The 22459-nt window shown below is 46.1% G+C and overlaps 1 protein-coding gene across 1 annotated transcript in view; it reads left to right on the top strand.

Moving 5' to 3' along the window:
- The window catches only part of LOC119963790, a 1053439-nt gene that overhangs the window by 166855 nt on the left and 864125 nt on the right, over window positions 1-22459 (top strand). The window contains exons 31-34 of the mRNA XM_038793076.1: window positions 11945-12084; window positions 12729-12861; window positions 14792-14931; window positions 15664-15796. Coding sequence (XP_038649004.1) covers window positions 11945-12084; window positions 12729-12861; window positions 14792-14931; window positions 15664-15796 — 546 coding nt within the window. The remainder of the gene's footprint in view (window positions 1-11944; window positions 12085-12728; window positions 12862-14791; window positions 14932-15663; window positions 15797-22459) is intronic.

Genomic DNA, 22459 nt, shown 5'->3' with positions numbered 1-22459 from the left:
TGGAAGCATTGGAAAGGATGCAAAGGAGATTTACCAGGATGCTGCCTGGTTTGCAGTATATGTCTTATGAGGAAAGGTTAAGGGAGTTAGAGCTTTTCACTTTGGAGCGGAGGAGGATGAGAGACGACATAATAGAGGTTGAGAAAATGATGAGGGGGTTAGATAGAGTGGACGTTCAGAGACTATTCCCTTGGGTGGATGTAGCTGTTACAAGGGGGCATAACTATAAGATTCAGGGTGGGAGATATAGGAGGGATGTCCGAGGTAGTTTCTTTACTGAGAGAGCGGTTAGGGTGTGGAATGGACTGCCTGCTGCAATAGTGGAGTCGGACACTTCAGGAAATTTCAAGTAGTTATTGGATAGGAACATGGAGTACACCAGAATGACATGGAGTGGGATCGCTTAATCTTGCGTTCGGACAATGCTCGGCACAACATCGAGGGCCGAAGCCCCTGTTCTCTGCTGCATTGTTCTATGTTCCATGTTCCATGAGGAGCCGGTTTCGAATCCCAGCCCTGTGTCACTGTCCGTGTCAAGTTTGTACATTCTGCCCATGTCTGCTTGGGTTTCACCCCCACAACCCAATGATGTGCACGTTACGTGGATTGGCCACACTAAATTCCCCCTGAATTGGAAAAAAACAGTAATTGGGTGCACGGAAATTTTTTTACAACGTAAGTAAGGTGACATGGAAAAGATAATCAACTGCAGTAAACCTGCCCGTATTTTATGGAATGTTACCTTATTGACTCGCAATATTCCTCAAACTTCATTCTCCAGTGAAACACATATTTTTTTGATCTGCTTCTACTGTTGAGTTTAGTGACCCTTTGCACTAACATATTTCAATCCCTTTCCCCCACCCCCAATCCGTTACCCCTAAATGTGAAGCCGCTCTGCTTTATGTCAGTATACAACATTTCAGTTTGCATCTCCTTTATTTAGCCTTGCTGTCTTGCTGATCTCTCTGTCCTTGATCAGCACCATTATTCCAATAGAGCTGGAAAAACACCGCCTCAACTTTCCATGAGGTGCTTTATAGCATCCTGGACTCAACACCGTGTTCAACAATTTTACATCATTATCCAGGCCCCATTTGGTTCCTTCCCCTTTGCAAGTTTTGATTTTAACCCTTTTTTTTCTTGTTTCTGCTTTGAGACAGCAGCTGCTCATTATTCTGCGATTCACGCCTCCTCTGGCCACATCTTGTCCCATTCCCCATACTGACAACTCTTTTGTCATTTAATTTCTCCTGCCTTCCACCCTGTGACAGACCTTCCCACTTTTTTTAATCACCTCCCATCTGCTTAAAACCTGTTGACTTTTTTTTCTCCCTCTTCAGGTGTTGCCAGACCAGCTGGGCATTTTCAGCATTTTTTGTTTTTACATCACTTTTACCCTGGCTTTTGTGGGGGAAAATGTTTTGTTGAATTTTCATACCGTGCAACAGCAGCAATAAACCCTGTCAACCTTTCCATAGTTCAGTGGGACCCTAAACCTGGGATAATCGCACAGGCTGATTATTGGTGGGGATTTCAACATGGTTATTGATCAAGGCCTGGACCGGTCATGTTCGAGAACGGGCAAGGTGCCAGCAATGGCAAAGGAGCTGAAATGGTTCATGGAGCAGATTGAGGAGGGGGGTGGGGTTGTGGAACCGTGGAGATTTAGGCAGCCGAGAGCCAGGGAATTTTCTTTCTTCTCCCACATTCAGAAGGTGTATTCCCGGATAGATTTCTTTGTTGTAGGCAGGGCTCTGTTGTAGGCAGGGCCTAGACATAGAACAATAGAACAGTACAGCACAGAGCAGGCCCTTCGGCCCTCAATGTTGTGCCGAGCAATGATCACCCTACTCAAACCCACGTATCCACCCTATACCCGTAACCCAACAACCCACCCCCTTAACCTTACTTTTTAGGACACTAAGGGCAATTTAGCCTGACCAATCCACCTAACCCGCACATCTTTGGACTTTGGGAGGAAACCGGAGCACCCGGAGGAAACCTACGCAGACACGGGGAGGACGTGCAGACTCCGCACAGACAGTGACCCAGCCGGGAATCGAACCTGGGACACTGAAGCTGTGAAGCATTTATGCTATCCACCATGCTACCGTGCTGCCCATGCTGTTGGCGAGGGTGGTGGATACGGGCTATTCGGCAATTACGATATTGGACCATGCTCCGTACTGGGTGGACCTGCAGGTCAGTATGGATAGTAAGCAGCGGCCACAGTAGAGATTGGATGTGGGGCTGTTGGCGGACGAAGTGGTCTGCGAGAGTTAGAGGAAGATAATGCTGAACTACCTGCAGGTAAACGATACGGGGGAGGTCTCAGCAGCGGTGGTCTGGGAAGCGTTGAAGGCGCTGGTGAGAGGGGAGCTGATCTAGATCCGGGCTCACAGGGACAGGACGGAGAGGGCAGAGGTGGACCGACTGATAAGAGAGATCCTACGAGTGGATAGGAAGTATGTGAAGGCTCCAGAGCCAGGGCTGTTGAGGGAACGCCGGAGGCTGCAGGCAGAATTTAGATTGTTAACTACAGGAAAGGCAGTGGAGCAGCTCAGGAAGGTGAAGGCAGCGGTGTACGAGCATGGGGAAAATGCAGTAGGTAGATTGCACAGCAGCTCAGACAAAGGGAGGCAGCGAGGGAAATAGGGAAAGTGGTTGATGGGGATGGGAACTTAATTGGGGACTTGGGGGGGAGGGGGGGGGGGGGTGTGAGCAAGACCTTTGGGACTTTTATAGTAGTCCTTGATAAATATCAAACTAATCGGAAGGACTGAGTGGATGGTAAGGGTGGTGTAGCTCTGTTATTTAAGGATGACATCCGGGCAATAGTAAGGGATGGCATCGATGCTATGGAGGACAAGGTTGAATCCATTTGGGTGGAAATTAGGAATAGTAAGGTGAAAAAGGCACTGATAGGAGTAGTCGAGAGGCCACCAAATAGCAACAATATGGTGGGGCAAGCAATAAACAAAGAAATAACTGATACATGTAGAAATGGTGCTGTCGTTATCATGGGGGATTTTAATCTTCATGTCGATTGGTTTAACCAGGTCGGTCAAGGCAGCCTGGAGGAGGAGTTTACAGAATCTATTCTTGATGGTTTCCTGGAACAGTATGTAACAGAACCTACAAGGGAAGAAGCGGTCCTAGATCTGGTCCTGTGTAATGAGACAGGATTGATTAATGATCTCAGAGTTAGGGATCCTCTCGGAAGGAGCAATCACAATATGGTGCAATTTAAAATACAGATGGAGGGTGAGAGGGTGAAATGAAACAGTAGTGTTTTGTGCTCAAACAAAGCAGATTCCAATGGGATGAGAGAAGAACTAGCTAAAGTAGACAGGGAGCAAAGACTTTATGGTGAAACAGTTGAGGAACAGTGGAGAACCTTCCAAGCGATTTTTCACAGTTTATACCAACAAAAAGGAAGGACGGTAGAAAGAGGGAAAATCGACCATGGATATCTAAGGAAATAAGGAAGAGTATCAAATTGAAGGAAAAGGCATCCAAAATGGCAATGATTAGTGGGAGACTAGAGGACTGGGAAATCTTTAAGGGGCAACAGAAAGCTACTAAAAAAGCTATAAATAGAGAGACAGATTATGAGAGTGAACAGGCGCCGGAATGTGGCAACTAGGGGCTTTTCAGGTAAATATCTGTCCTGTAGAGGATGAGAAGGGTGATTTAATAATGGGAGTTGAGGAAATGGCTGAGGTACTGAACAGATTTTATGGGTCTGTCTTCACAGTGGAAGACACAAGTAACATGCCAGTGACTGATAGAAATGAAGCTATGACAGGTGAGGACATTGAGATGATTGTTATCACGAAGGAGATAGTGGTGGGCAAGCCCACAAGGCTAAAGGTAGACAAGTCTCCTGGCCCTGATGGAATGCATCCCAGAGTGCTACAAGTGATGGCTCGGGAAATTGCAAATGCACAATGATAATTTACCAAAATTCACTAGACTCTGGGATGGTCCCGGCTGATTGGAAATTAGCAAACGTGACACCACTGTTTAAAAAAGGAGGTAGGAAGAGAGCGGGTAATTATTGGCCAGTTAGCTTAACTTTGGTAGTAGGGAAGATGCTGGAATCTATCATCAAGGAAGAAACTGCATGGAAATTGTCTCATTGGGCAGACGCAGCATGGGTTCATAAAGGGCAAGGTCGTGCCTGACTAATTGACTGGAATTTTTTGAGGACCTCACCAGAGCGGTAGATAATGGGGAGCCAGTGGATGTGGTATATCTTGATTTCCAGAAAAACGTTGGCAAGATGCCACACAAAAGGTTGCTGCACAGGATAAAGATGCATGGCATTAAGGGTAAAGTAGTAGCATGGATAGAGGATTGGTTAATTAATAGAAAGCAAAGATTGGGGATTAATGGGTGTTTTTCTGGTTGGCAATCAGTAGCTAGTGGTGTCTCTCGGGGATCAGTGCTGGGACCGCAATTGTTCACAATTTGCTTCAATAATTTGGAGTTGGGGACGAAGGGCAATATGTCCAAGTTTGCAGACGACACTAAGATGAGTGGTAAAGCAAAAAGTGCAGAGGATACCGGAAGTCTGCAGAGGGATTTTTATTTCCACTGAAAGCAGAACTAGGGGGCACAGCCTCAAAATAAGGGGAAGTAGATTTAGGACTGAGTTTAGGAGGAACTTCTTCACCCAAAGGGTTGTGCATCTATGGAATTCCTTGCCCAGTGAAGCAGTTGAGGCTCCTTCATTAAATGTATTTTAGACAAAGATGGATAGCTTTTTGAAGAAAAAAGGGGTTCAGGGTTATGGTGTTCCGGCCAGAAAGTGGAGCTGCGTCAACAATAGATCAGCAATGATCTCATTGAATGGTGGAGCAGGCTCGAGGGGCCATGTGGCCGACTGCTGCTCCTAGTTCTTATGTTCTGATGTTCTTATGTGCCTGTCAGGCAGGGAGGAAGTGGTCAAGCGAGGGACCCGTGGTTTACTAAAGTAGTTGGATCACTTGTCAAGAGGAAGAAAGAGGCTTATGTAAAGATGAGACGTGAAGGTTCAGTTAGGGTGCTCGAGAGTTACAAGTTCGCTGGGAAGGATCTGAAGAGACAGCTACGAAGAGCCAGGAGGGGACGTGAGAAATCTTTAGCAGGTAGGATCAAGGATAACCCTAAAGCTTTCTCTAGGTATGTCAGGAATAAAAGAATGACTCGGGTAAGAGGTGGGCATGTCAAGGGATGTTGTGCGTGGAGTCCGAGGAGATAGGAGAGGTGCTGAATGAATATTTTTCATCAGTATTCACACAGGAAAAAGACGATGTTGTTGAGGAGAATAATGAGGTACAGGCTACTAGACTTAATGGGCTTGAGGTTCATAAGGAGGAGGTGTTCGCAATTCTGGAAAGTGTGAAAATAGATAGGTCCCCTGAGCTTGATGGGATTTATCCCAGGATTCTCTGTGAATTAATGGAAGAGATTGCTGAGCCTTTGGCTTTGATCTTTATTGCTGAGCCTTTGGCTTTGATCTTTGTTTTGCACTGAGTGCTGAGCTTGTTGCATTTGAGTGCTACAGTGAGAGTTTGGTGACTGAGAGAGTGCTGAGCTTGTTGCATTTGAGTGCTACAGTGAGAGTTTGGTGACTGAGGGAGTTAGGTGAGGAGGGAGTAAGGTGCTCCTTACATTTCATTTCCTATATTTATCAAAGAGCGTGAAGGGAGCCAGGAGTTTAGAGTACAGCTGACTGGAAGCAGAGTCGGAGGGTGGAGGTCCAGTTGGTCCACGGGGCAGCTAATTCTGTAAAGTAAGAGGGGATGGAGGCTCGGGCAGTTGCATGCTCCTCCTGTAGGATGTGGGTGGTGAGGGATACCACTGGTGTCCCCGCTGACTATACCTGCGGGAAGTGCACCCAACTCCAGCTCCTCAGAGACCGTGTTAAGGAACTGGAGTTGGAGCTGGAAGAACTTCAGACCATCTGGGAGGCAGATGGGGTTATCGAGAAGAGTTACAGGAAGGCAGCCACACCCAAGGTACTGGACAAGAGTAGCTGGGTTACAGTCAGGGGAAAGAAAACTAACAGGCAGACAGTGCAGGGATCCCTCGTGGCCGTTCCCCTTCAAAACAAGTATACCGTTTTGGATGCTGTTCGGAGGGACGACCTACCGGGGGAAGGCCCCAGCGGCCAGGTCTCTGGCACTGAGTCTGGCTCTGGGGCTCAGAAGTGAAGGGAGGAGCATAGAAAAGCAATAGTAATGGGAGATTCAATGGTTAGGGGAATAGATAGGAGATTCTGTGGTCGCGAGCGAGACTCCCGAAAGGTATGTTGCCTCCCGGGTGCCAGGGCCAGGGATGTCTCTGATCGTGTCTTCAGGATCCTGAAGGGGGAGGATGAGCAGCCAGAAGTCGTGGTGCACATTGGTACCAACGACATAGAGAGGAAAAAGAGTGTGGAGGTAATAAACAAGTTTAGGGAGTTAGGCTGGAAGTTAAAGGCCAGGACAGACAGAGTTGTCATCTCTGGTTTGTTGCCGGTGCCACGTGATAGCGAGGCTAGGAATAGGGAGAGAGTGCAGTTGAACACGTGGCTGCAGGAATGGTGTAGGAGGGAGGGCTTCAGGTATTTGGATAATTGGAGCGCATTCTGGGGAAGGTGGGACCTGTACAAGCAGGACGGGTTGCATCTGAACCAGAGGGGCACCAATATCCTGGGGGGGAGGTTTTCTAGTACTCTTCGGGAGGGTTTAAACTAATTTGGCAGGGGAATGGGAACCGGATTTGTAGTCCAGCAACTAAGGAAGCCGATATTCAAGACGCCAAAGCACGTAGCGATGCAGTGGGGAAGGTAACACTGACAAAGGTGAGTACTTGCAGGCAAGGAGATGGGTTGACGTGTGTACACTTTAACGCAAGAAGCATCAGGAATAAGGTGGGTGAACTTAAGGCATGGATCGGTACTTGGGACTACGATGTGGTGGCCATCACGGAAACTTGGATAGAAGAGGGGCAGAAATGGTTGTTGGAGGTCCCTTGTTATAGATGTTTCAACAAGATTAGGGAGGATGGTAAAAGAGGTGGGGGGGGTGGCATTGTTAATTAGAGATAGTATAACAGCTGCAGAAAGGCAGTTCGAGGGGGATCTGCCTCCTGAGGTAATATGGGTTGAAGTCAGAAATAGGAAAGGAGCAGTCACCTTGTTGGGAGTTTTCTATAGGCCCCCCAATAGCAGCAGAGATGTGGAGGAACAGATTGGGAAACAGATTTTGGAAAGGTGCAGAAGTCACAGGGTAGTAGTCATGGGTGACTTCAACTTCCCAAACATTGAGTGGAAACTCTTTAGATCAAATAGTTTGGATGGGGTGGTGTTTGTGCAGTGTGTCCAGGAAGCTTTTCTAACACAGTATGTAGATTGTCCGACCAGAGGGGAAGCCATATTGGATTTAGTACTTGGTAATGAACCAGGGCAGGTGATAGATTTGTTAGTGGGGGAGCATTTTGGAGGTAGTGACCACAATTCTGTGACTTTCACTTTAGTTATGGAGAGGGATAGGTGCGAGCAACAGGGCAAGGTTTATAATTGGGGGAAGGGTAAATACAATGCTGTCAGACAAGAATTGAAGTGCAAAAGTTGGGAACATAGACTGTCAGGGAAGGACACAAGTGAAATGTGGAACTTGTTCAAGGAACAGATACTGCGTGTCTTTGATATGTATGTCCCTGTCAGGCAGGGAAGAGATGGTCGAGTGAGGGAACCATGGTTGACAAGAGAGGTTGAATGTCTTGTTAAGAGGAAGAAGGAGACTTATGTAAGGCTGAAGAAACAAGGTTCAGACAGGGCGCTCGAGGGATACAAGATAGCCAGGAGGGAACTGAAGAAAGGGATTAAGAGAGCTAAGAGAGGGCATGAAAAATCTTTGGCAGGTAGGATCAAGGAAAACCCCAAGGCCTTTTACACATATGTGAGAAATATGAGAATGACTAGAGCGAGGGTAGGTCCGATCAAGGACAGTAGCGGGAGATTGTGTATTGAGTCTGAAGAGATAGGAGGTCTTGAACAAGTATTTTTCTTCAGTATTTACAAACTAGAGGGGCCATATTGTTGGAGAGGACAGCGTGAAGCAGACTGATAAGCTTGAGGAGATACTTGTCAGGAAGGAAGATGTGTTGCACGTTTTGAAAAACTTGAGGATAGACAAGTCCCCCAGGCCTGACGGGATATATCTAAGGATTCTATGGGAAGCAAGAAATGAAATTGCAGAGCCGTTGGCAATGATCTTTTCGTCCTCGCTGTCAACAGGGGTGGGACCAGAGGATTGGAGAGTGGCGAATGTCGTGCCCCTGTTCAAAAATGGGAATAGGGTATACCCTGGGAATTACAGGCCAGTTAGTCTTACTTCGGTGGTAGGCAAAGTAATGGAAAGGGTATTGAGGGATAGTATTTCTGAGCATCTGGAAAGACACTGCTTGATTAGGGATAGTCAGCACGGATTTGTGAGGGGTAGGTCTTGCCTTACAAGTCTTATTGACTTCTTTGAGGAGGTGACCAAGCATGTGGATGAAGGTAAAGCAGTGGATGTAGTGTACATGGATTTTAGTAAAGCATTTGATAAGGTTCCCCATGGTAGGCTTATGCAGAAAGTAAGGAGGCATGGGATAGTGGGAAATTTGGCCAGTTGGATATCAAACTGGCTAACCGATAGAAGACAGAGAGTGGTGGTGGATGGCAAATATTCAGCCTGGAGCCCAGTTATCAGTGGCGTACCACAGGGATCAGTTCTGGGTCCTCTGCTGTTTGTGATTTTCATTAACGACTTGGATGAGGGAGTTGAAGGGTGGGTCAGAAAATTTGCAGATGATACGAAGATTGGTGGAGTTGTGGACAATGAGGAGGGCTGTTGTCGGCTTCAAAGAGACATAGATAGGATGCAGAGCTGGGCTGAGAAGTGGCAGATGGAGTTTAACCCTGACAAGTGTGAGGTTGTCCATTTTGGAAGTACAAATATGAATGCGGAATACAGGGTTAACGGTAGGGTTCTTGGCAATGTGGAGGAGCAGAGAGATCTTGGGGTCTAAAGTTCATAGATCTTTGAAAGTTGCCACTCAAGTGGATAGAGCTGTGAAGAAGGCCTATGGTGTGCTTGCGTTCATTAGCAGAGGGATTGAATTTAAGAGCCGTGAGGTGATGATGCAGCTGTACAAAACCTTGGTCAGGCCACATTTGGAGTACTGTGTGCAGTTCTGGTCGCCTCATTTTAGGAAGGATGTGGAAGCTTTGGAAAAGGTGCAAAGGAGATTTACCAGGATGTTGCCTGCAATGGAGAGTAGGTCATACGAGGAAAGGTTGAGGATGCTCGGCCTTTTCTCATTAGAACGGAGAAGGATGTGGGGCGACTTGATACAGGTTTATAAGATGATTAGGGGAATAGATAGAGTAGACATTCAGAGACTTTTTCCCCGGGTGGAACACACCATTACAAGGGGACATAAAATTAAGATAAATGGTGGAAGATATAGAGGGGATGTCAGAGGTAGGTTCTTTACCCAGAGAGTAGTGGGGGCATGGAATGCACTGCCTGTGGAAGTAGTTGAGTCGGAAACGTTAGGGACCTTCAAGCAGCTATTGGATAGGTACATGGATTAGGGTAGAATAATGGAATGTAGATTAACTACTTCTTAAGGGCAGCACGGTAGCATTGTGGATAGCACAATTTCTTCACAGCTCCAGGGTCCCAAGTTCGATTTCGACTTGGGTCACTGTCTGTGTGGAGTCTGCACATCCTCCCCGTGACTGTGTGGGTTTCCTGCGGGTACTCCGGTTTCCTCCCACAGTCCAAAGATGTGCAGGTTGGGTGGATTGACCATGAAAAATTGCCCTTAGTGTCCAAAATTCTATGATTAACCTAGGACAAAAGTTTGGCACAACATCGTGGGCCAAAGGGCTTGTTCTGTGATGTATTTCTCTATCTCTATCTATCTTTATGTTATCTTTGCCTACAGGAATAGTGCCAGTCGGTTGGAGGACAACAAATGTTGTCCCCTTGTTCTGGAAGGGGAACAGAGACAACCCCCGGTAACTATAGACCAGTGAGCCTTACTTCTGTTCTGGGCAATGTCTTGGAAAGGTTCATAACAGATAGGATTAATAATCATCTGGAAAGGAATAATTTAATTAGCGATAGTCAGCACGGTTTTGTGAAGGGTAGGCCGTGCCTCACTAACCTTATTGAGTTCTTTGAGAAGGTGACCAAACAGCTGGTCGAGCGGAAAGCAGTTGATTGGTGTACATAGATTTCAGTAAAGCGTTTGATGAGCTTCCCCATGGTAGGCTATTGCAGAAAATACAGAGGCATGGGATTCAGGGTGATTTAGCAGTTTGGATCAGAAATTGGCTAGCTGGAAGAAGACAAAGTTGATAGGAAATGTTCAGCCGGAGATCAGTTACTAGTGGTGTACCACAAAGAACTGTTTTTGGGCCACTGCTGTTTGTCATTTTTATAAATAAACTGGAGGAGGGCGTACAAGGATGGGTGACTAAATTTGCAGATGGCACTAAAGTCGGTGGAGTTATGGACAGTGCGGAAGGCTGTTGCAAGCTACAGAGGGACGTAGATAAGCTGAAGAGCTGGCTGAGAGATGGGAAATAGAGTTTAATGCAGAAAAGTGTGAGGTGATTCATTTTGGAAGGAATAACAGGAAGACAGAGTACTGGGCTAATGGTGAGATTCTTGGGTGTGTGGATGAGCAGAGGGATCTCGGTGTCCACGTACATAGATCCCTGAAAGTTGCCACCCAGGTTGATAGGGTTGTGAAGAAGGCGTACGGTGTGTTAGCTTTTATTGGCAGAGGAATTGAGATCGGAGCCATGAGGTCAAATTGCAGCTGTACAAAACTCTGGTGCGGCCACATTTAAACACAGAAACATAGAACAGTACAGCACAGAACATGCCCTTCGGCCCTCGATGTTGTGCCGAGCAATGATCACCCTCCTCAAACCCACGTATCTACCCTATACCCGTAACCCAACAACCACCCCCCACCCCCCCTAACCTTATTTTAGGACACTAAGGGCAATTTAGCCTGGCCAATCCACCTAACCCGCACATCTTTGGACTGTGGGAGGAAACCGGAGCACCCGGAGAAAACCCACGCAAACACGGGGAGAACGTGCAGACTCCGCACAGGCAGTGGCCCAAGCCGGGAATCGAACCAGGACCCTGGAGCTGTGAAGCAAATATGCTAACCACTATGCCACCGTGCTGCCCATAAAACATTTGGAGTGTTGCGTGCAATTCTGGTCACTGCATTACAGGAAGAATATGGAAGCATTGGTAAGGGTGCAGAGGAGATTCACTAGGATGTTGCCTGGTATGGAGGAAAGACCTAATGAGGGAAGGCCGAGGGACTTGAGGCTGTTCTCATTAGAGGGAAGAAGGTTCAGATGTGACTTAATTGAGGCATACAAGATGATCAGAGGATTAGATACGGTGGACAGTGAGAACATTTTTCTTCGGGTGGTGATTTCTAGAAAGAGGGTAGATTGCTTTCAATTGAGGGAGATAGAAACAGGACAGATGTCAGAGGCAGGTTCTTAATTCAGAGAGTAGAAAGGCCGTGGAATGCCCTGCCTGCAACAGTAGTGGACTCACCAATATTAAGGGCATTTAAATGGTCATTGGATAAACATATGGATGATAAGAGAATAGTGTAGATGGGCTTGACAGTGGTTTCACAGGTCGGCGCAACATGGAGTGCCGAAGTGCCTGTACTGTTCTATGTTCTATGTTCTGAAGTGACTCAGGACATTTTACTGCATTAAAGGCACTGTAATCAATGCAAGTTGTTTATGATCAGTGCCAGTATCTCAAATCTTTGCTCAGATGTCCTCCCTTTCCTCATCATTTCAACTCAGTCAGATTCTGTTACCTTTCTGCTACATGTGTACATTTAAGGTCTCATTCTTCTCCCACAGCGACTATCCCACCACCATCAAACCTACGCTTCTCAGACATCACAAGGAAAAGTTTCCGGACGGACTGGGATCATGGATCGGAGGAGGCGGACCAGTTCAGGATCAGCTGGGTTCCATCTGCAGGAGGGGACAAAAAAGAGGTGATGAAATCCATACTTTCTGCTTCTGTGTAGCTCCAGCTGATTTTTAAATTTGCCTTGCAACATGCGAGTGTGAAGCAAAACCGCTGTCAGCCAGATCTGTATATGTATGAAAATGTTCCTCCTTTCCAGGAACAATGTTTCATTGTATCCTTGTAATCCTTTCCACACTTGCTAATGAGTTGCATTCTCTGTTGGTCGTGGTGGCATGATCACACTGAAAACAGCAGGTATTTTCCATTCCCAACAGGGACACGCAGTCACGGGCAGGACTGGAAAATTTGGTGAACAGAAAGGTGATCAGAAAACTGCTTTCCGCACGGACCATATGCTCCTTAGTATTCAGATGTTGAGCCCAGTTGCCCACTCAAAGAAGAGCATTTGCGCAATGAACAAAACAGTCCAAATTAGTTTATTCCTTCAATTTAATATTCTGCAGAAATACTCCACATGAACACGAGGGAATGCCACTGGGAAAGGTGGCTGCAGCCAAGGGTTGGTAAAGGATTTTAAGATCCTTGCGGCCCCCTGAGTGATATAAAATTCAAACATCCCCATTTAATTAAGGGAATCAGTTTGCAGAAAACAAATTGGTTTCATGCACTGAACTAATCTTGACCTTCGCTTAATGCCTATTCTTCCAGATGATTATAAATGGCAATGAGACAAGCCAGGTTTTAGATAACCTGGATCCTGACACCAAATATGATGTTTCCCTTACTGCCTTCTACCCAGACAAGAAGGAAAGTGATGACGTCTCAGCCTCCGAACGTACATGTAAGTCTTTAGTATATAAAAATCTCCATTAGTCTTTTCGCCCCCCTTACCAATTATCTTCAGATATTGAAAAGAGGACAAAGTGACATGGAGGCCATTTGGCACAGCGTGTCTGCACCGACCCTCTGAAAGAGCAACCGAATTAGGCTCACTCCCCTGCCCAATCCCTGAAACCCCCACTAACCGGCACATCTGGGACTATTTAGCATGAGCAATCCACCTAATGTGCACATCTTTGCATTGTGGGAGGAAATCAGAGGAACCAAGGAAACCCACAAAGACACGGAGAGAATGTACAAGCGCCACACGGACAATCTACCGAGGCAGGAATTGAACGCAGTTCTCTGGCGCTGTGAGGCAGCAGTGATAACCCAATCCCTGATTAATTTATGCCTCCCTCAACTTGCCTCCTCTTTTATTTATGGACCCACTTCCCCAACCCCTTATCTATTCCTCACAGATATTTGATTGGCCTCACCCCATTTCCCCACTACCTGGGCGTAACTTGTCTATACAAAGGGAAATAACAATCATATTTATATTTATCTAACATAGTTTAACAGTCTCAATTATCTTTTCTGGATGACATCAGCAGATTGATAATCATTTCAGTTAAACTAGTGATGTTTGTGTTTAGAGAACTTGAAACAATATTGCCCCATCCCGTTTTGCTGAAGCTGAAAGGGGTGGCATTTGGCTCAGTGGCTAGCACTGGGACTGTGGCACTGAGAAGACAGAGGGTGGTGATGGATGGAAAATTTTCAGACTGGAGACCAGTTACCAGCGGTGTAACACAGGGTTCTGTGCTGGGTCCTCTGCTATTTTGCCGTACCAGCCTCCCCGAACAGGCGCCGGATTGTGGCGACACGGGGCTTTTCACAGTACCTTTATTTGAAGCCTACATGTGACAATAAGCGATTTTCATTTCATTTCATTTCATTTGTGACTTTTATCAATGACTTGGAGGAGGGGGCTGAAGGCTGGGTCAGTAAATTTGCTGATGACACAAAGATTGGTGGAGTAGTGGATGAGGTGGAGGGCTGTTGTAGGCTGCAAAGAGACATTGATAGGATGCAGAGCTGGGACGAAAAATGGCAGATGGAGTTTAACCCTGATAAGTGCGAGGTGATTCATTTTGGTAGAAAAAAATTGAATGCGGTTTACAGGGTCAACGGCAGGGTTCTGAGGAATGTGGAGGAACAGAGAGATCTTGGGGTCCATGTCCACAGATCTCAGAAGGTTGCCACTCAAGTGGATAGAGCCGTGAAGAAGGCTTATAGTGTGTAAGCTTTTGTTAACAGGGGGCTTGAGTTTAAGAGCCGCGGGGTTATGCTGCAACACTACCTGACCCTGCTGAGACCACATTTGGAGCATTGTGTGCAGTTCTGGTCACCTCATTACAGGAAGTATGTGGAAGCATTGGAAAGGATGCAAAGGAGATTTACCAGGATGCTGCCTGAATTGCAGAATAGGTCTTGTACGGAAAGGTTGATAGAGCTAGGGCTTTTCTCTTTGGAGCGGAGAAGGATGAGAGGTGACCAAATAGAGGTTGAGAAAATGATGAGGGGTTTAGGGTGTTGCCCTGCCTGCAACAGTAGTGGACTCGCCAATATTAAGGGCATTTAAATGGTCATTGGATAAACACATGGATGATAAGAGAATAGTGTAGATGGGCTTGACAGTGGTTTCACAGGTCGGCGCAACATGGAGGGCCTAAGTACCTGTACTGTTCTATGTTCTATGTTCTGAAGTGACTCAGGACATTCTACTGCATTAAAGGCACTGTTATCAATGCAAGTTGTTTGTGATCAGTGCCAGTATCTCAAATCTTTGCTTAGATATCCTCCCTTTCCTCATCATTTCTACTCCGTCAGATTCTGTTACCTTTCTGCTACATGTGTACATTTAAGGTCTCATTCTTCTCGCACAGCGGTTGTCCAACCACCATCAAACCTACGCTTCTCGGACATCACAAGGAAAAGTTTCCGGACGGACTGGGATCATGGATCGGAGGAGGCGGACCTCTACAGAATCAGCTGGGTTCCATCTGGGGGAGGGGACAAAAAAGAGGTGATGAAATCCATACTTTCTGCTTCTGTGTAGCTCCAGCTAATTTTTAAATTTGCCTTGCAACATGCGCGTGTGAAGCAAAACCGCTGTCAGACAGATCTGTATATGTATGAAATTGTTCCTCCTTTCCAGGAACAATGTTTCATTGTATCCTTGTAATCTTTTCCACACTTGCTAATGAGTTGCATTCTCTGTTGGCCGAGGCGGCATGATCACACTTAAAACAGCAGGTATTTTCCATTCCCAACCAGGGACGCGCAGTCACGGGCAGGACTGCAAAATTTGGAGATTGGCAAAAACTCAATTGGGTGGGATGAGCTCTTTGAATCGTAACCTGCAGAAACATCAGCACATTCTTTCTGAATGGCATTACTGTACTAGAAGGTGATCAGAAAACTGCTTTCCGCACGGACCATATGCTCCTTAGTATTGAGATGTTGGGCTCAGTTGCCCACTCAAAGAAGAACATTTGCGTAATGAACAAAACCGTCCAAATTAGTTTATTCCTTCACTTGAATTTTCTGCAGAAATACTCCACATGACCACGAGGGAATGCCACTGGGAAAGGTGGCTGCAGCCAAGGGTTGGTAAAGGATTTTAACGTCATTGTGGCCCCCTGAGTGATATTAAATTCAAACATCCCCATTTAATTAAGGGAATCAGTTTCCAGAAAACAAATTGGTTTCATGCACTGAACGTATCTTGACCTTCGCTTTATGCCTATTCTTCCAGATGATTATAAATGGCAATGAGACAAGCCAGGTTTTAGATAACCTGGATCCTGACACCAAATATGATGTTTCCCTTACTGCCATCTACCCAGACAAGAAGGAAAGTGATGACATCTTAGGCTCCCAACGTACATGTAAGTCTTTAGTATATAAACATCTCCATTAGTCTTTTCTACCCCCTTAGCAATTATCTTCAAATATTGAAAAGAGGACAAAGTGACATGGAAAGCACATGCTGCATATTGTGATGTGCAGCAGTTCACAATGTCCTTCAGGATGGGGTGTGGGATTAGTATGTTCCCCTGGATTCTCTGCTTCTGCTGTAGCAAAGTGTATCTATTGGCTTCATTGGCTAGCCTGCTTGTGTCCAATATTCCTGGGCCATACAGCACCTTCAGCCAGATAAAACTATAAATCCATAGAATTCCAACAGTGTTGAAGGAGGCTATTTGGCCTTGTGTGTCTGCACCAACCCTCTGAAAGAGCAACCAAAATAGGCCCACTCCCCTGCCCAATCCCTGAAACCCCCCCTAACCGGCACATCTGGGACTATTTAGCATGACCAATCCACCTAATGTGCACATCTTTGGAATGTGGGAGGAAATCGGTTGACCCAGAGGAAACCCACAAAGACACTGAGAGAACGTACAAGCGCCACACAGACAATCTACCGAGGCAGGAATTGAACCCAGTTCTCTGGCGCTGTGAGGCAGCAGTGATAACCCAACCCCTGATTAATTTATGCCTCCCTCAACTTGCCTCCTCTTTTATTGATGGACCCGCTTCCCCAACCCCTTATCTATTCCTCATAGAAAATTGATTGGCCTCACCCCATTTCCCCACTACCTGGGCGTAACTTGTCTAGAGAAAGGTAAATAACAATCATATTTGTATTTATCTAACATATTTTATAGTCTCAAGTATCTTTACTGGATGACACCAGCAGATTGCTAATCATTTAAGTTAAACTCGTGATGCGTGTTTTTAGGGAACTTGAAACAATATTGCCCCATCCCGTTTTGCTGAAGGTGAAAGGGGTGGCATGTGGCACAGTGGCTAGCACTGGGACTGCGGCACTGAGAAGACAGAGGGTGGTGATGGATGGAAAATTTTCAGACTGGAGACCAGTTACCAGCGGTGTAACACCGGGTTCTGTGCTGGGTCCTCTGCTTTTTGCCGTACCAGCCTCCCCGAACAGGCGCCGGATTGTGGCGACTCGGGGCTTTTCACAGTAACTTTATTTGAAGCCTACATGTGACAATAAGCGATTTTCATTTCATTTAATTTCATTTGTGACTTTTATCAATGACTTGGAGGAGGGGGCTGAAGGGTGGGTCAGTAAATTTGCTGAAGACACAAAGATTGGTGGAGCCATGGATCAGGTGCAGGGCTGTTGTAGGCTGCAAAGAGACATTGATAGGATGCAGAGCTGGGACCAAATATGGCAGATGGAGGTTAACCCTGATAAGTGCGAGGTGATTCATTTTGGTAGAAAAAAATTGAATGCGGTTTACAGGGTCAACGGCAGGGTTCTGAGGAATGTGGAGGAACAGAGAGATCTCGGGGTTCATGTCCACAGATCTCAGAAGGTTGCCACTCAAGTGGATACAGGGTGAAGAAGGCTTATAGTGTGTTAGCGTTTATTAACGGGGGCTTGAGTTTAAGAGCCGCGGGGTTTTGCTGCAACTATTCCTCACCCTGCTGAGACCACATTTGGAGCATTGTGTGCAGTTCTGGTCACCTCATTACAGGAAGGATGTGGAAGCATTGGAAAGGGTGCAAAGGAGATTTACCAGGATGCTGCCTGAATTGCAGAATAGGTCCTGTGCGGAAAGGTTGACAGAGCTAGGGCTTTTCTCTTTGGAGCCAAGGAGGATGAGAGTCAATATAATGGAATTTAGAAAATGATGAGGGGGTTGCACACTTCACGTGCAAGAAGTGTGTTCAGTTGCAGCTCTTGTTAGACCGCTTGACGGCTCTGGAGCTGCGGATGGACTCACTTTGGAGCATCCGCGATGCTGAGGAGGTCGTGGATAGCACGTTTAGCGAGTTGGTCACACCGCAGGTGAAGGTTACTGAGGGAGATAGAAAATGGGTGACCAAAAGAAAGAGCAAGAGTAGGAAGGCAGTGCAGGTGTCCCCTGCGGTCATCTCCCTGCAAAACAGATATACCGCTTTGGATACTGTTGAGGGAGATGGCTCACCAGGGGAAGGCAGCAGCAGCCAGGTTCATGGCACCGTGGCTGGCTCTGCTGCACAGCAGGGCAGGAAGAAAAATGGCAGGGCTATAGTGATAGGGGACTCGATCGTAAGGGGAATAGACAGGCGGTTCTGTGGACGCAATCGAGACTCCAGGATGGAATGTTGCCTCCCTGGTGCAAGGGTCAAGGATGTCTCGGAGCGGCTGCAGGACATTCTGGGGGGGGAGGGTGAACAGCCAGCTGTCGTGGTGCACATAGGCACCAACGATATAGGTAAAAAACGGGATGAGGTCCTACAAGCGGAATTCAGGGAGTTAGGAGTTAAACTAAAAAGTAGGACCTCAAAGGTAGTAATCTCAGGATTGCTACCAGTGCCACGAGCTAGTCAGAGTAGGAATGTTAGGATAGATAGGATGAATGCGTGGCTCGAGAGATGGTGCAAGAGGGAGGGATTCAAATTCCTGGGGCATTGGGACCGGTTCTGGGGGAGGTGGGACCAGTACAAACCGGACGGTCTGCACTTGGGCAGGACTGGAACCGATGTCCTAGGGGGGGTGTTTGCTAGAGCTGTTGGGGAGGGTTTAAACTAATGTGGCAGGGGGATGGGAACCAATGCTGGAAGTTGGAAGGTAGTAAAACAGGGACAGAAACAAAAGGAAGTAAGGGGAAAAGTGCAAGGCAGAGAAGACATTGTCAGAAATCCATAAGGGCGACAGTACAAGGTACAGTGACTGAGGGGAGCACAGTGAATAGGCCCAGTAATAACAAAAGGAATAAAACTGGAGATGTTAAGATTCAAAACAGAGGTAAAAAAACCAACATAAGTGTACTTTACCTGAATGCTCGTAGTATTCGGAATAAAGTAAATGAGTTGGTGGCACAAATCATCGTAAATGACTATGATTTAGTGGCCATTACTGAAACATGGTTAAAGGATGGTCACGACTGGGAGTTAAATATCCGAGGGTATCAAACTATTCGGAAGGACAGAGTGGATGGTAAGGGAGGTGGTGTTGCTCTGTTATTTAAGGATGACATCCGGGCAATAGTAAGGGATGACATCGGTGCTATGGAGGATAAGGTTGAATCCATTTGGGTGGAAATCAGGAATAGTAAGGCGAAAAAGTCACTGATAGGAGTAGTCTATCGGCCACCAAATAGTAACGATATGGTGGGGCAGGCAATAAACAAAGAAATAACTGATGCATGTAGAAATGGTACAGCAGTTATCATGGGGGATTTTAATCTACATGTCGATTGGTTTAACCAGGTCGGTCAAGGCAACCGTGAGGAGGAGTTTATAGAATGTATCCGCGATAGTTTCCTAGAACAGTATGTAATGGAACCTACGAGGGAACAAGCGGTCCTAGATCTTGTCCTGTGTAATGAGACAGGATTGATTCATGATCTCATAGTTAGGGATCCTCTCGGAAGGAGCGATCACAATATGGTGGAATTTAAAATACAGATGGAGGGTGAGAAAGTAAAATCAAATACTAGTGTTTTGTGTTTAAACAAAGGAGATTACAAGGGGATGAGAGAAGAACTAGCTAAGGTAGACTGGGAGCTAAGACTTTATGGTGGAACAGTTGAGGAACAGTGGAGAACCTTCCAAGCGATTTTTCACAGTGCTCAGCAAAGGTTTATACCAACAAAAAGGAAGGACGGAAGAAAGAGGGAAAATCGACCGTGGATATCTAAGGAAATAAGGGAGAGTATCAAATTGAAGGAAAAAGCATATAAAGTGGCAAAGATTGTTGGGAGATTAGAGGACTGGGAAATCTTTAGGGGGCAACAGAAAGCTACTAAAAAAGCTATAAAGAAGAGTAAGATAGAGTGTGAGAGTAAACTTGCTCAGAATATAAAAACAGACAGTAAAAGTTTCTACAAGTATATAAGACAAAAAAGAGTGGCTAAGGTAAATATTGGTCCTTTAGAGGATGAGAAGGGAGTTTTAATAATGGGAGATGAGGAAATGGCTGAGGAACTGAACAGGTTTTATGGGTCGGTCTTCACAGTGGAAGACACAAATAACATGCCAGCGACTGATAGAAATGAGGCTATGACAGGTGAGGACCTTGAGAGGATTGTTATCACTAAGGAGGGAGTGATGGGCAAGCTAATGGGGCTAAAGGTAGACAAGTCTCCTGGCCCTGATGGAATGCATCCCAGAGTGCTAAAAGAGATGGCTCGGGAAATTGCAGATGCACTAGTGATAATTTACCGAAATTCACTAGACTCTGGCTTGGTCCCGGTGGATTGGAAATTAGCAAATGTGACGCCACTGTTTAAAAAAGGAGGTAGGCAGAAAGCAGGAAATTATAGGCCAGTGAGCTTAACTTCGGTAGTAGGGAAGATGCTGGAATCTATCATCAAGGAAGAAATTGCGAGGCATCTGGATAGAAATTGTCCCATTGGTTAGACGCAGCATGGGTTCGTAAAAGGCAGGTCATGCCTAACTAATTTAGTGGAATTTTTTGAGGACATTACCAGTGCAGTAGATAACGGGGAGCCGATGGATGTGGTATATCTGGATTTCCAGAAAGCCTTTGACAAGGTGCCACACAAAAGGTTGCTGCACAAGATAAAGATGCATGGCATTAAGGGTAAAGTAGTAGCATGGATAGAGGATTGGTTAATTAATAGAAAGCAAAGAGTTGGGATTAATGGGTGTTTCTCTGGTTGGCAATCAGTAGCTAGTGGTGTCCCTCAGGGATCCGTGTTGGGCCCACAATTATTCACAATTTACATTGATGATTTGGAGTTGGGGACCAAGGGCAATGTGTCCAAGTTTGCAGATGACACTAAGATGAGTGGTAAAGCGAAAAGTGCAGAGGATACTGGAAGTCTGCAGAGGGATTTGGATAGGTTAAGTGAATGGGCTCGGGTCTGGCAGATGGAATACAATGTTGACAAATGTGAGGTTATCCATTTTGGTAGGAATAACAGCAAAATGGATTATTATTTAAACAATAAAACATTAAAGCATGCTGCTGTGCAATGAGACCTGGGTGTGCTAGTGCATGAGTCACAGAAAGTTGGTTTACAGGTGCAACAGGTGATTAAGAAGGCAAATGGAATTGTGTCCTTCATTGCTAGAGGGATGGAGTTTAAGACTAGGGAGGTTATGTTGCAATTGTATAAGGTGTTAGTGCGGCCACACCTGGAGTATTGTGTTCAGTTTTGGTCTCCTTACTTGAGAAAGGACGTACTGGCGCTGGAGGGTGTGCAGAGGAGATTCACTAGGTTAATCCCAGAGCTGAAGGGGTTGAATTATGAGGAGAGGTTGAGTAGACTGGGACTGTACTCGTTGGAATTTAGAAGGATGAGGGGGGATCTTATAGAAACATTTAAAATTATGAAGGGAATAGATAGGATAGATGCGGGCAGGTTGTTTCCACTGGCGGGTGACAGCAGAACTAGGGGATATAGCCTCAAAATAAGGGGAAGTAGATTTAGGACTGAGTTTAGGAGGAACTTCTTCACCCAAAGGGTTGTGAATCTATGGAATTCCTTGCCCAGTGAAGCAGTTGAGGCTCCTTCATTACATGTTTTTAAGGTAAAGATAGATAGTTTTTTGAAGAATAAAGGGATTAAGGGTTATGGTGTTCGGGCCGGAAAGTGGAGCTGAGTCCACAAAAGATCAGCCATGATCTAATTGAATGGCGGAGCAGGCTCGAGGGGCCAGATGGCCTACTCCTGCTCCTAGTTCTTATGTTCTTATGTTAGATACAGTGGACATTCAGAGACTATTACCTTGGTTGGATGTAGCTGTTACAAGGGGGCATAGTTATACGATTCAGGATGGGGGATATAGGAGGGATGACCGAGGTAGGTTCTTTACTCAGAGAGCGGTTAGGGTGTGGAATGGACTGCCTGCTGTGATAGTGGAGTCGAACACTTGAAGAACTCTCAAGTAGTTATTGGATAGGAACATGGAGCAGACCAGAATGACATGGAGTGGAATCGCTTAATCTTGGTTTCGGACAATGATCGGCACAACATTGAGGGCCGAATGGCCTGTTCTGTACTGCATTGTTCTATGGTCCATGTTCTTTGAGGCGCCGGGTTCGAATCCCGGCCCTGGTCACTGTCCGTGTCAAGTTTGCACATTCTCTCTGTCTGCGTGGGTTTCACCCCCACAATCCAAAGACGTGCAGGGTATGTGGATTGGCCACACTAAATTCTCCCTCAATTGGGAAAAAACAGAATTTGGGTACTCTCAAATAGTTTTCCAAGATAAGGAAGGTGAAAGGGAAAATACAATCAACCGCAGTAAACCTGCCCGTATTTTATGGAATGTTACCCTATTGACTCGCAATATTCCTCAAACTTCATTCATAAGAACATAAGAACATAAGAACTAGGAGCAGGAGTAGGCCATCTGGCCCCTCGAGCCTGCTCCGCCATTCAATTAGATCATGGCTGATCTTTTACATCATTATCCAGGCCCCATTTTGGTTCCTTTCCGTTTGCAAGTTTTAACCCTTTTTTCTCTTGTTTCTGCTTTGAGACAGCAGCTGCTCATTATTCTGCGATTCACGCCTCCTCTGGCCACATCTTGTCCCATTCCCCAACATTGACAACTCTTTTGTC

The sequence above is a fragment of the Scyliorhinus canicula genome, chromosome 3 (assembly GCF_902713615.1).
Source record: "Scyliorhinus canicula chromosome 3, sScyCan1.1, whole genome shotgun sequence".
In the NCBI taxonomy this organism is placed as follows: Eukaryota; Metazoa; Chordata; class Chondrichthyes; order Carcharhiniformes; family Scyliorhinidae; genus Scyliorhinus; species Scyliorhinus canicula.
This window is presented reverse-complemented; position numbering and strand designations above follow the sequence as displayed.